We start from the raw sequence: 12,694 nt of genomic DNA, 5'->3' as shown, positions 1-12,694 counted from the left end.
TTTTAAAAAACAAAAGGTTTTCCAACATTCCTGTAAATCACAGCAAGCCATTTTTGCCTGGTTCCGGATCTCTCATTGGGTACGTCCACTCTGTTGTTTATTCAGCATCTTTCCGGGAGACGGACGTTGCCCGTATTCCTTACTCTCTTTTAGTTGTTATTTATATTTATTTTCAATCAGTGATAAAGCCATTCTTTACAGCTGGGTCTTCATCGTTTTGAATAATAACGCTATTTTAAGTGGAAGTTTTCCCACAAGCCATGTAGGACCATAAATGGTGACTTGGGCGATGATTATGAACAAGTACATACTATTAAATAGGACATGTTCACAAAGGACTTGAAATTCTACCTTTAATTTTGGGATATTAGTAATCAAAAATAAACCCTCCATTCTTACTGTAACAGTGAAATCAAACAATGCTGTGAATTTGTTTCTTTCTAGCAGTTGAAATCTGATAATTTTCTACTTATTTCTCTTCTAATGCCCTGTCCTTCCCCTCCATTTCTATGCCTAAGCAGTCACCGCTGTGACTGCTGAGTAGGATAATGGGAGTGGGCAGGAGAAAGACAGAGAGGTAAAGAAAACAGTATTGCGGTAACTTTGAAATGTGGACAAGCAAGGCAGAGATAGAGGTGATGTACAGCAATAGGAGAGATGCATGGTAGGAGAGAGAGGGAGATAGGTTAATTTTTAGAGTCATTTAGAGAAAGGGAGAATGAAATGAGGAGAACATAAACATAAGAGGACGGGGTGCACTGAAGGGTGAGAGAGAAAAATTTACGGTAGGAAAAGATGTGAGAGAAGTAAAGAGAGATGCCAGGTACAGAGAGAGTTCTATGGTAGAAAGAGGTGCAAAAAAATCAGAGATGGTATAGAAAGAAGAGGAGATAGTGGGGAGAAGAATGTAGAAAATCCAGAAAGAAAAGGAGGTGAAGTAGAAAGACAGATGTGAGAGAGACAGAAAGGTAGGGTATGTTGATACAGAGATAAAGGGAGAGAGGGATTGAGGTAGGAATAGTGAATTGTATGGCATAGACAGATGAAAAAGGTGAAGAAAAAGGTAGAGAGAAAAGGGAGTTAGAGATTGAGGGTGGAAATAGAAGCAGAGCTTCAGGGAGCGATAAGGTAAGGATTTAAAGAAATCATGGCTATAGAGGTAAAGAAAAAGGAGTCAAGAAAAAAGTGAGATAGTGATGGAAAATGAGAGAGAGAGAGGGAGAGAGAGATAGATGGATGAGTAGGTGTAAAGGTGAGGCAGCGAAAGAATGGTGAAGTAGATTGAGATATTAAATAATGAGAGTGGTATGTAGGATAGAGAGGGTGAGACCTTAGTGGTGATGTGAAGCAAGGAACAAAACAAGAGAGGAAAAGATATTTTTACTTAATTGCCTCGACTACCAGAGGGTGTGAGGGTTAATGTAGGGAATACAGATCCTTCGCACTAAGCTTCTCTTAAACAGGTATGCCAAGCTGCAAAATTAAAAAGCATTTTTATGTACATCAGGACTTCTGTCTGCCTCGATCACTTTCCCAGGACCCTCCCCTTTCTTTAGGCCCGTGGTAAACTGCCCACTTTGCCCTCGTCTTAAAACGGCTCAGCTCTCTGAACATTCACTGGCCATAACATCTTGGTGCTTGGAAATATCAGTAGCACAGGAACAAATCCAAACAGACTTCTAGACGGAGAGTAGGCGGGAGCATGGGGAATCACAAGGCAGACATGAAATGGTGCAACAAGCGCAGGTTGTCATAGCTTTCCTTTGTCAAAAAAGGACTTGACACGCATTTGCTGCACTCCTCGATAATTCACAAATACTTTACTTATACAGATATGGTATAAGCAATGTAAAACCTAAGCATTACAATAAACAGATGTTACTATTAACCAACTTAGAAGTACTCAAATGATTGTTTTCTGAAGGATGAGAAGTTGAAAAGACCTTTCTGGAATTTGAACTTTTGGTCTTCAGGTCATACAGGAAGGCCAGCAGTGAACGTTTAACTCACTGTGCCATTTTATTAGCTTACCCCTGGACTTTTTCTAGTGCAATTGTACCAACTTAAATAACATAACTGTTGTTTTTGAAAACATGTCAACTTCAAACTGCCAAAAACAGGCCACGCCTAATTATATCAGCCCTCCATAACATGCCAGCTAAATCGAGGAATAACTCTGTCTTAGCCCACTCACCCAGAAAGGTACTTGCTCCCGACAATGCTAATTTTACTTCTCACATAAAATAGCTGAGGGCATCCTCTAACACTCAGGAGTATCACACAGCATTTGTACGGTGTTTTGGTTCACAATGAATTTAGGTTTCTATTAATTTCCACTACACAAAAGACTGCACCCTTGGCATTTACACATAACAGGTAATCTCTCAACTTTGAAACATCTCAACATCGTTTTGTTGTGATACAACAAGATTGATGCTACTCTTGAAAATACCAGGAGTCACCAACCCTTACTCAAATATAGATTATTTGGGTGCCTTAAGACTGAGTGCTCGCTCTTAACTCACATCTCTAATTTAGCAAACTCACGCAGAAGAGGCAGGTTTTTACAGAATGTGTCTAGAGCAAAAGCAAAGGTTTTATGTGGCCTACAAGAGATGAGCGCACACGGCCAGAGGACTTCAGATAAGATTAAAATCATTTACACAATCACTCATCCAAAAGTAGGACATTTAATATGTTCTCCCACCCTTCCACAGCCAGTCAAAACCTTAAAATGAGTGCAGCAGATTCAGATTACTTCTCTGACCCTATAAATCATTCAATGTAGATAAATGTTTACGTTAAATACCATCACATTGAAAAAATATCACTACAGGATGTCCAAAGCTAGTCCAGAAGATGGTGGGAAAAACATTCGCATATCTCCCCTGACTTTAAATACTTGAACTGGCTACCTCTTGAAGCCAGAATTCAGCTGAAAATTGCCTGCATGACGCACAAGGCTATACACCTGAAATCACCCAGCTACCTCACACATAAGTTGACAATTTCCGGCGGGTCCAGAACTACCAGAGGTACAAACAATCTTCTGCTGAAACCGAGAAGATTCCGGAAGGAAAAAACGTACAAACGCTCCTTCTCAGGAATGGCGCCTAGGATCTGGAACGCACTTCCTCCGGAAACCAGGCTCATCTCCTCCTCCCTTCTTTTCAAGAAAGAAGTCAAAAATATCCTTATGGCTAAATACACTTGAACAACTACGTTTGATTTACAAAGCGTCGATCAGTATTGCCAGTATTATATTATTATATAGCCTATATATTCCTATGCACGGGTGTTTTGACTTGTATTAGACTAAAATGCTCATAGTCCTGATCCCACATATATGTATTTTCCTCTATTTCTGTTTTATTTACATTGTTTTGGATGACCCAAGTCCCAACTAGGCCATGCTACCTCATACCTGTACTATTTGTATTATTGTGGCTTTGTACATGAACTTGATGATCTACATCCTTACTATGCTCCCTGTTCCCCTACCCTTCCACCTGCCTCTATAAAGCGCTCTTATCTGCAAAGATCTTGTTCGCGCTATATAAAACCTTCAAAATAAAATAAAATAAATAAATTCATTATTGATTTTACGGATCTACAGATAAGATACATCATAATGGAAATATTTACATTGTGAGTGGTTAGCCAGAAAACGTGGCCTGGATCAGACTGCTGCGACATACTTTAGCTACCCATTACCTCTACATCCTTTGTCCTCGTCATTACTAATGAGTAAAGTCCTATCAGAGGCAGGAAACAAAACAGGAATCATATATTCTGCTTTTGATAGGCTTTCAATGTCCGGAAACTGAAAATGCACCATAGTTATTAAATGCACCATGATGATTTCAGTACATATTGCAAAAGACGGTTAGCTCAATCATAGCACCCCCTTCTCCAGTGCTGTACAAGAGCCAATCCATCAAATGTAAATCAACGCCACTGAGGCAATTAATCACTTCACCGATGTTGGGAATGACGTGCGCGCACTATGGATACCGTGCAGTCTCGGACAGTGCCATCGCAAAGCATTAATTATCTGGAGATCATTTCTGAGACCTGAGGCAAAGAAGAAATGAGAATAATAACCTTGCTGCGATACAGCGCACTGATGATAGGTTATTCAGCTTGGCACTGAACTAGCTTCATGCCTCTGCTAAGACCTCTTGAAAAGGGGTGTGGTTTGAGTTGCCAGGACCCGTCTGAATTCTCTCTGTAAATTATATGAGGGTGACCTAACCACCGAATAGTGTTATTCATTATAACTAAATGTAAAGAAAACACAGCATGTGTAAAAAATATACACATATATACACACACACACGCACTTATGGAATATACATGCAGATTTGCAGAATGTCGTAAGCTATTTTAACACTGATTGTGTGAGGGTCATGACTCACGCTAGGTGAAGCACTGAGTTGGTTTAAGATGCGCATCTCTCAACCATTTGGATAAACAGCGCAACACTTAGGCTATACTAAGAAAATACCTGAAATGTACCCTTTGCACTGCAATGATAAACGAGTGAATGCACGAATATTATTAGTACGCTTGTATCAAATAACAAGCATTATTGGGCCACATTTAAAAATCACTGGCTTGGCATATACATACATAAACATTCCGATATACAACACTGCACACACGTGCGCATAAAGGAGAATGTGGTGTGCGTTTTACATTTCATTCAAAATAGCCTGGTTTCAAAGATATAGCAATGTAAACAGCTACAATAAAGCTTCTTCCGGACGTCAAAATAAAACAGCGCACGATCGAACGAACCTTTACATGAAGCTGCGTCATTTATAAATGTAAATGAAACGATCACTTAAAATACCACACTTGGCGATAAAATCACAATGTGCAATCGTTGCTTTTATCGAGCCGGGCAGACCTTGCTGTGTCGTGCTCTAGCTACGGCCTCCCTTCACTGGGAGGTTTTGCTGGGTTCAGATTTCTCCACACAGCAGGAGGGGTGGAGATTACATCATTCACTGACTGGGCAACAAAACAGGAATTCCCGTTTACGAAAACAAAACACCTCATAGCTTCCAGCTCTGCAGCAAAGCTAGAGGGGGTTAAACCAGCAAGATTCATATAAGAAAATATGAAGATAAAAGTGGTGGGGACAGGACGCGACGCCAACACACAAAATCGAAATTAGTGAGAAAATGGGTGTAAGTAACAGTTCCAATTTCTATAGTGGAGAAAGCCACATCTTTCAACAACTCCCCCCGGGTGCTCCAAGCTCTTGCAGAAATCCGAGCCAGAGTCCAACGGCCTAAAATGCACACTAACAGTCCAGATGTATATGCCCTGGCCACAGAGCAACCAATGTCACGTCAAAATAACACCCCTGGTACAAAACAGGAGGACAGTAGGACACGTTGAACCAACGCGAGCTCTGTGCGGAACATGAGGAGATGGCGAATGGACTATGGGGCACAAACAAGGTCAAAAAGTGTAGGTGTTAAATGTAATCGGGAAAATGTGAGGAACTGGACAAGTAAGAGGCGCCACACACCAAATAAACACCTGCATGGAACAAATAGATGCATCATAAAAAGCGTGAAAAAACAAATGAACACCTGCATGGAACAAATAGATGTACCTTAAATGGCGTCACACACCAAATGAATATATGAATGGAACAAGTAGATTCATCATAGGAGGCGTCACATACCAAATGACACCTGCATGGAACACGTAGATGACAGAGTGAATGGATAGATGCATGAATAAATGGCCAACTTATAAAGCGCAAACAAATACCCAAGGGTGTCAAGGCACTAAAAACCCAAGGGTGCCATGGCGTCATGAATGAGGAGGCCCAATAACCTACATGTTCCCAATAATAGTGTCTTGCTATGGCAGTGCCCAAGATCCAAATATTCGGATACATTAATATGAACAGGGATATGTGAAACGTGTAGGAGGTGCATACTTTGTAGGAGGAGTCAATTAAATAGTTGGCAATAATTTTTCGAGGTGTACACAGAGGAAGGTAATCCAGGGATAGGTCGAAGCCTGGGGCGCAAAAATAAGAATGGGTCGGTGGTGTGCAAACAGTTATAACAAGGAAGTGTGACAGGTATGCAAGCACGCTGAGATGTGCAAAGAGCAGGTCGAAATGAGGATGGTGAGGTACATTACCATAATAGGGAAGGTGTGCAATGGAGGTGAGGCTACAAGGGAACTAAGAATGAGGAGATGCGCAGGAATCAGAGATGGCTGGGCAATTACACAGCGATTAAGCCGAAAGGAGGGGCGAAGAAGAATATGAAAGTGCAGAAGAAACATGTGGTAAGGTGAAGAAAAAGCAAGGGACCAGGAAGAGAAGACGTAAGAGATAGTGCGAGGGTGAAGAAGAGACACTGGATGATGGTAAAATAAAGAATATGCAATGAGTATGGAAAGGCACAGGTTAGGCAGGAGGGAAACGGGAGGGTGTAAAAGATTCCTTGGAGGTGGGCGATGGGCAGTGCATAAAATAACATGGATCTGTACAGGAGGATGGCTGTTGTGTTCAGTGAAGCGAAAGGAAAGGAAAGGGTGTGTGCGCAGAGACATAGGTGCAAACATTTGGAGGTGGCCAGGGAAGGGAAAAATCTGCACTATAAATACCCTACGTCACTGAAAGGAGTGTATGTTGATGGAAAAAAATCACTGCCACCGATACTTGAGCCGTGACACAGAAGCGCCGTGACACAGAAGCACCGTGCGCCTTTGCCTTTCTGCAGCAGTGAGTGTCCGCTAGAAGTAACGGGTGCAAGGAGACCTCCGCCCCTCCTCCCGAAGACAGGTGCACAAGCCCCAGGGGACGGCCCGTCCGGGGGGGGCCAGGGATGAGCCTGGGGGAGACCCCTCCACACGCGCACCCTTACCAGAGGCTGCATCTCGGCGTGCACCGTTGGCACCTGGAACCGGTCTATCTCCTCCATCATGTCTGCGACGGAGGCGGCTGTCCGGGGAGCGGCAGGGAGGCTCGGCCGGGCGGGGAGGATGCTGAGGATGCTGCTGCTGCTCGCCGAGGATGCCTCCGCCTCCTCCGATTGGTGCGGCTCCGCCTGCCCTGTTGTTCTCAGCCTCCTCCTCCTGCCGGCAGAAGCCGTGACTCGACAACTACACTTCCGGGTCCTGCATCAATTATTCATGAACTGGGAGGAGCGTGGAATCAATATGCAATAAGGTCCACGAATAAGACGTGAGGCTCCTTTCTATGTCCATGCTCTCAGGAAAGGAGGACATAGCAAGTCGGACCCGTAGTCCGTGGCAAGCAATGACAGAAGGAATCCCAAACAAAACTATGGAAATAGAAGAAGGACGCCGATACCATTCTATGAATACAAAAGAAGGACTCCCGCACCCACCAATCACATACACAGAGCGGAAGAAGCATACCCTTCTTAGCTGGAAGCCCAAAATAGCTGGAGTAATAATGTTTTTTGTTGTTTTTGATTCAAAGGCATTGGAGCGCTTTAGCCTTTACTTGTGCACCAGTTACATTACCTCCTCGTCAGCCCTCCCCGTCCCAGTCCTAACTACATGAGCATAGCTCCTCCCACCAGAAACTCCCAAGCAACTTGAAACCCATCCCTTCCCTCCAGGCCACACCCATACCCTGAGGCATATAACCCTGTGACCTGCCAATCAACAACCTGTTTGTTTTTTCTGCGGAATCACTTCCGAGCAGTCTTCGTCGAGGGGGGCACTGGAATTGGCCTCCTATCTAAGGTGAGTGTGGAACGGGATGCTAAGCGCCCGTTTTTAACCCCTATTGTGCCTGTTTTTCTTTTACCTTGTGGGCATTTGCTTTGAGTCCCTGCTGTAGCGGGACCGTGGGGTTGGGGGTCCTGACTGCCTGCTGTGGGGTGGTGACTCCCTGCTGCAGCCTCCCCTCTTCCGGGTTCGTTCCCTGCTCTAGCCGGTACACCCGGGGAGGGAGGGGGGGTGTGTGGCTGGCTTTTTCAGCGCGCCGAGGGCGTGCCGGATTGGCTTCTCTGTCTGTAACTCTCGGGGCTCGTTTCTTCGAGCCCGTGTTTTTCCCCTTTTTCTTTATGCTTCCTGCAATCCTTGGTGGAGCCTGGGGTTGCGGGGAGGGGGGGGGACTGCCTTTGTTTGGTCCGTGGGGGCCCGATATTTAGGTTCAGTCCGACTTTGTTGTTTGTTTCCTGGGTTAGTGTTCTCTTCCCCGCATTTCTGTTGTTGGAGCTCCCTCTGCTGGCGGTCCAATTTTGCTTTATTGCCGTTTTTTACTGGAGGGATTTGCATGGGGCTTGATTTCGTGTCTTGGCCTCTTGCTGCTCTGCTGTGGAGTTCTGCTGGGGAGTTGGGGAGTTCTTACCTCTGGGTTCACTGGTTCCTGGGACGGGGTCTTCTGGGTTTCTTTGTATCCTTACAGTTGGGCCCTGTTCAGTCTTTTCCTTTTGTAGTTTGGTAGTCTTCTCTGATAGGGCGGTTTGAAGGCCGGCCTTCGGTCCTGTGTAGGGATTGGCTCCAGGTCTAGGTGGCTTTCCCTGGTTGGCCCTTGGGGATTTTTGCTTTGATTGGTCTGGGTATATCTTGGGGTCTGGATTTCTGTTCTCCTGTTTACAACATGGAGGGTAGAGGTGCAGACGTGCGTGAACTCGGCTGTGAGGATGGGGAGGTGGTCGCTGGTTCTTCCACTGCTCCTTCCATGGCGAATATTCAAAAAATGATTGAGGCTGCTGTGGCGGCGGCCTTTGTGGCTCATGATCCCAAGGGGCCTAAGAGACAGAAATTGGATGCCTCGGCTGAGGTTGATCCGGACGTTGACTCTGATGAGGAAGTAAAGGGTCGTTTTGTCCAAGGGGCTGACCTTCGCTGTGTTATGCAGCATGTTCGAGACAATCTGGGATTCCCTGATCCTGTGGAGGGTGGAGAGTCTGAAGACTTCTTCGCCAATTACCTGAAGAAAGATCCGGAAAGCCTCCCCATTCATACGTCTGTGAGGAAGGTGCTGGAGGGGGAGTGGAAGGATGTTGACAGGCATGCCTTTCCCCGGTTTCTGGCTAAGAGGTATCCCTTGCTGGGCTTCGCGGAGGAGTTTCCGGCTGTGGTGAAAGTGGATTCTCTGCTGGCTGGTATGGCGTCTCAGAGCCTGGTGGTGTCTGAAGATGCGGTGCCTTCTGATCCTGGGGACAAGCGTGTCGAGGGGGCCTTGAAGCGGTCCTTTGCAGCATCCAATCTGGCTGTTCGGTCTGCTGCTTACACCAGCTATCTTGTTCAGTCGCTTCTTAAGGACTGTCAGGGTATTTCTGCGCAGCTCATGCAGGAAGAGGATCCCTCTGAGTCTTTGTCCATGTTGGAGCAGCAGTTGCGTTTCATGGCTGACTTGTCCTTCGACTCCCTTAGTGCTGCGGCGGCGGCTGCTGGGGCCTCGGTTGCTGCTAGGAGGCAGTTGTGGCTTAAGTCTTGGAAGGCGGAAGCTGCTCAGAAGGCGGCCGTGATGAAGATTCCCTTCACGGGCTCTAAGCTGTTTGGGGAGCCGTTGGAAGCTTTGATTAAAAAGACAGCTGAGGACAAAAATTTGTTGGCTCCGGTCCGCTCTTCTCAGAGAGGGAAGTTTGCGGGTTATAAGCGGGCTTTTGGGCAGGCGTTTCAATCTAAGATGGCTGCTCAGCCCTTTCGTGGTAGGGGACGTGGCCGGGGTGTCCCTTCCTTCCACAAGTCCCGGGGTCAACAAGGTGCTTCCTCTTCTGCAGGTCCCTCCAAGTCGTGACTATGTGATGGATTCCTTGGAGGTGCCGGTTGGGGGTCGCCTCACCTCTTTTTTTACCTGTCTGGGAGGAGTTCGTTCGGGATCTGTGGGTTCTACAGGTGGTTCGGCTGGGCTACAGAATAGAATTTGGGACTCCTCCGGTGGATGTGTTCAAAGCTACCCCTGTTCCCAGATCTCTGACAAGATGTCGTGCTCTATTGGACGGAGTTCGGGACTTGGTGTCAAAGGGTGCTGTGGTGAGGGTGCCTGTGAGACAACAGGGTCGGGGGGTTTACTCAATCCTGTTTTTGATCCAAAAGCCAAATGGGGACTTCCGTCCGGTCCTGGATCTGAAGGCGGTGAACTTGTGTATCCCTCATCGGTCCTTCAAAATGGTGACTCTGCAGTTGATTCTTCCCTTCCTGTCGGTGGGAGATTTCCTGGCTTCTCTCGATCTACGGGACGCCTATTTTCATGTGCCAGTGCACGCAGATTCCCAGAGGTTCCTGCGTTTCTGTGTAGGGGTGGATCACTACCAGTTCCAGGTATTGCCCTTTGGCCTGTCTGCCTCTCCGAGGGTGTTTACTAAAGTGTTGGCGCCCTTGGTGGGTTTGTTGCATGCTAAGGGTATACAGGTTTTCCCTTACTTGGACGATTGGCTGATTTCTTCCTCTTCTTTCCTTCAGGCTCAGTCACACTCCCGGGAGGTTTGCAGTCTCCTTCAACGGTTCGGGTGGATTCTGAACTTGGAGAAATCCCATCTTCACCCCACTCAGGAACTGTTGTTCATTGGGGGGGTGTTCAACACCAGGTTGGGGAAGGTCTTCCTGTCGGAGCCCCGCAGACTGACTCTTGTGCACGAACTGAAGAAGGTGTTGGGGGCAAAGTCTTCCACGGCTCGCCAGTGGTTGCGTGTTCAGGGGCTGATGTCAGCGACTGTGATGATTGTTCCTTGGGCCCGTTTACACTTATACCCCCTTGTGAATCATCTTCTGGAGCATTGGGATCCGGCCTCTCTGGATTACGAGCTGTTGGTTCCGGGGGGTGTGTCCATCGCCCGGGAGTTGTCCTGGTGGCTGGTGGATTTGAACCTCTTGCAGGGCTCGCCCTTTGTGTCCCAGGTGAGGTTGGTCCTGACGACGGACGCCAGCGTACTGGGTTGGGGTGCGGTCTTGGGTCAGGAGTCTGTGCAGGGTCTTTGGTCTGTGCCGGAGGCGGAAATGTCCTCGAATTGGCGAGAATTGAAGGCGGTTCAGTTGGCGTTGTCTCATTTTCTGCCTTGGGTCCTCCAGAGGGATGTGATGGTGCGGTCCGACAACACGGTGGTGGTGTGTTATATCAACCGCCAGGGGAGCGCGAGGGTGGCTTCCCTCAATTTGTTGGCTCAAAGTATAGGCCTGTGGGCGGAGTCTCACTTGTTGTCTCTGAGGGCTTTACATCTGCCTGGGATTTTGAACTCGGAGGCGGATCGCCTGAGCAGGGTGTTTCCTTCCCTGTCGGACATGTGCCTGTCTCAGGATGTGTTTCGCTGCCTGATGGCCCGGTTCGGGGTCCCTGTGGTGGACCTGTTTGCGGCCCCAGGGAACGCCTTGAGGGAGACGTTTTGTTCTCTGGTTCGCTCTGCCGAGGTTTGGAGGGTGGATGCCCTGTCCTTCCGGTGGGAGGGGGGCCTGATGTATGCCTTTCCCCCTATTGCCCTGCTGCCGCGTGTTCTGCTGAAGGTCAAGTTGGATCGGGCTTCGGTGATCCTGGTGGCTCCGGATTGGTCCAGGCGGCCTTGGTTCCCTCTGTTATTGAAGTTGGCAGTGGGGCCTTGCTGGAGGTTGCCAGTGGTCCCTTGTCCCTTGTCGTTTCCCCCTCTGTCTCTGGAGTGTCTGGTCCGCCTGAGGCTGGCGGGTTGGCTGTTGAGAGGATGAACCTTGTGGCGTTGGGGTGTTCTCCTTCTGTGGCGGAATTTATTCAGAGGTCCAGGCGCCCTTCGACTCTCAAAATCCTATGCCCGGCATTGGGTTTCTTTTCAGTCTTGGTGTACGGCGCGTGGGTGGTCTGCGTTGGCAGTGGATCCGGTATTGGTCTTGGACTTTTTGAAGGACGGCTTTGACTTGGGTCTGGCTGTGTCCTCCCTGAGGGCTCAGTGGGCTGCTGTTCGGGCCTTTCGGGGTTCGGTCTGTGACCCGGTGGTTTCCCTGGTGTCCCGTTTGTTGCGGAGTTGCTTCCTTCAGAAGCCTGTCATTCGGTCCTTTGCTCCTAGTTGGGATCTGCCTCTGGTTTTGGGGGCTTTGCAGGGGGCTCCCTTTGAACCTCTGCTGGAGGTGTCTTTGAGGTTTCTGACGATCAAGGTGCTGTTCCTGGTGGCTATTACGTCGGCTAGGCGGATTGGGGAGTTGGGCTCCTTGCTTTGTTCGGCCCCTTTTTTACGTTTCTTTCCTGATCGGGTGGTACTGCGGCCTGATCCTTCCTTTGTTCCCAAGGTCCCTTCCTCTTTTCACTGCTCTGCGGATCTGGTTTTGCCTGTTTTATGTCCTGATCCTCTTTCAGAGGTTGAGGTGTGGCTGCACTGTTTGGATGTTCGGAGGGCTCTTGAGATCTATTTGTTGCGTACTGGGCCGTTTCGTAAGGTGGAATCCCTTTTTGTGACCTTTGGCCTGGCTGGTCAGGGTCTTAAGCCTTCTGGGGCTACCCTCAGTCGTTGGCTACGATGGGCTGTGGGTGCTGCGTATGAGGCCTGTGGTGTGTTGGCTCCAGGGTCTGTTCAGGGAAGGTCGACTCGGGGGGTGGCGGCTTCCTGGGCTTGTTTTTAGGGGGCTTCCATGGCTGAAATCTGCAGGGCTGCTACCTGGAGTTCTCCGCACACCTTTATGTCCCATTATCGTTTAGTGGTTGGGGGGACTGATTCTGCTGGGTTTGGGGACGCTGTGTTGCGTTCTACTCCGGTGGTGTGACTTTCTGTGCTTT

At 48.0% G+C, this 12,694-nt stretch overlaps 1 protein-coding gene across 2 annotated transcripts in view; it reads right to left on the bottom strand.

The window, feature by feature from the left end:
- FAM219A (family with sequence similarity 219 member A) overlaps positions 1–7,157 on the bottom strand; it is a 518,113-nt gene extending 510,956 nt beyond the window's left edge. Inside the window, exon 1 of one of the 2 annotated variants that reach the window (XM_078674704.1) lies at positions 6,903–7,157. In XM_078674704.1, coding sequence (XP_078530830.1) covers positions 6,903–6,962 — 60 coding nt within the window. In that variant the 5' untranslated portion in view covers positions 6,963–7,157. The remainder of the gene's footprint in view (positions 1–6,902) is intronic. The other variant, XM_078674702.1, reaches the window with a different exon arrangement.
- Positions 7,158–12,694: the final 5,537 nt, after the last annotated feature.

This window comes from Lissotriton helveticus, chromosome 2_1 (genome assembly GCF_964261635.1).
Source record: "Lissotriton helveticus chromosome 2_1, aLisHel1.1, whole genome shotgun sequence".
Classification (NCBI taxonomy): Eukaryota; Metazoa; Chordata; class Amphibia; order Caudata; family Salamandridae; genus Lissotriton; species Lissotriton helveticus.
This window is presented reverse-complemented; position numbering and strand designations above follow the sequence as displayed.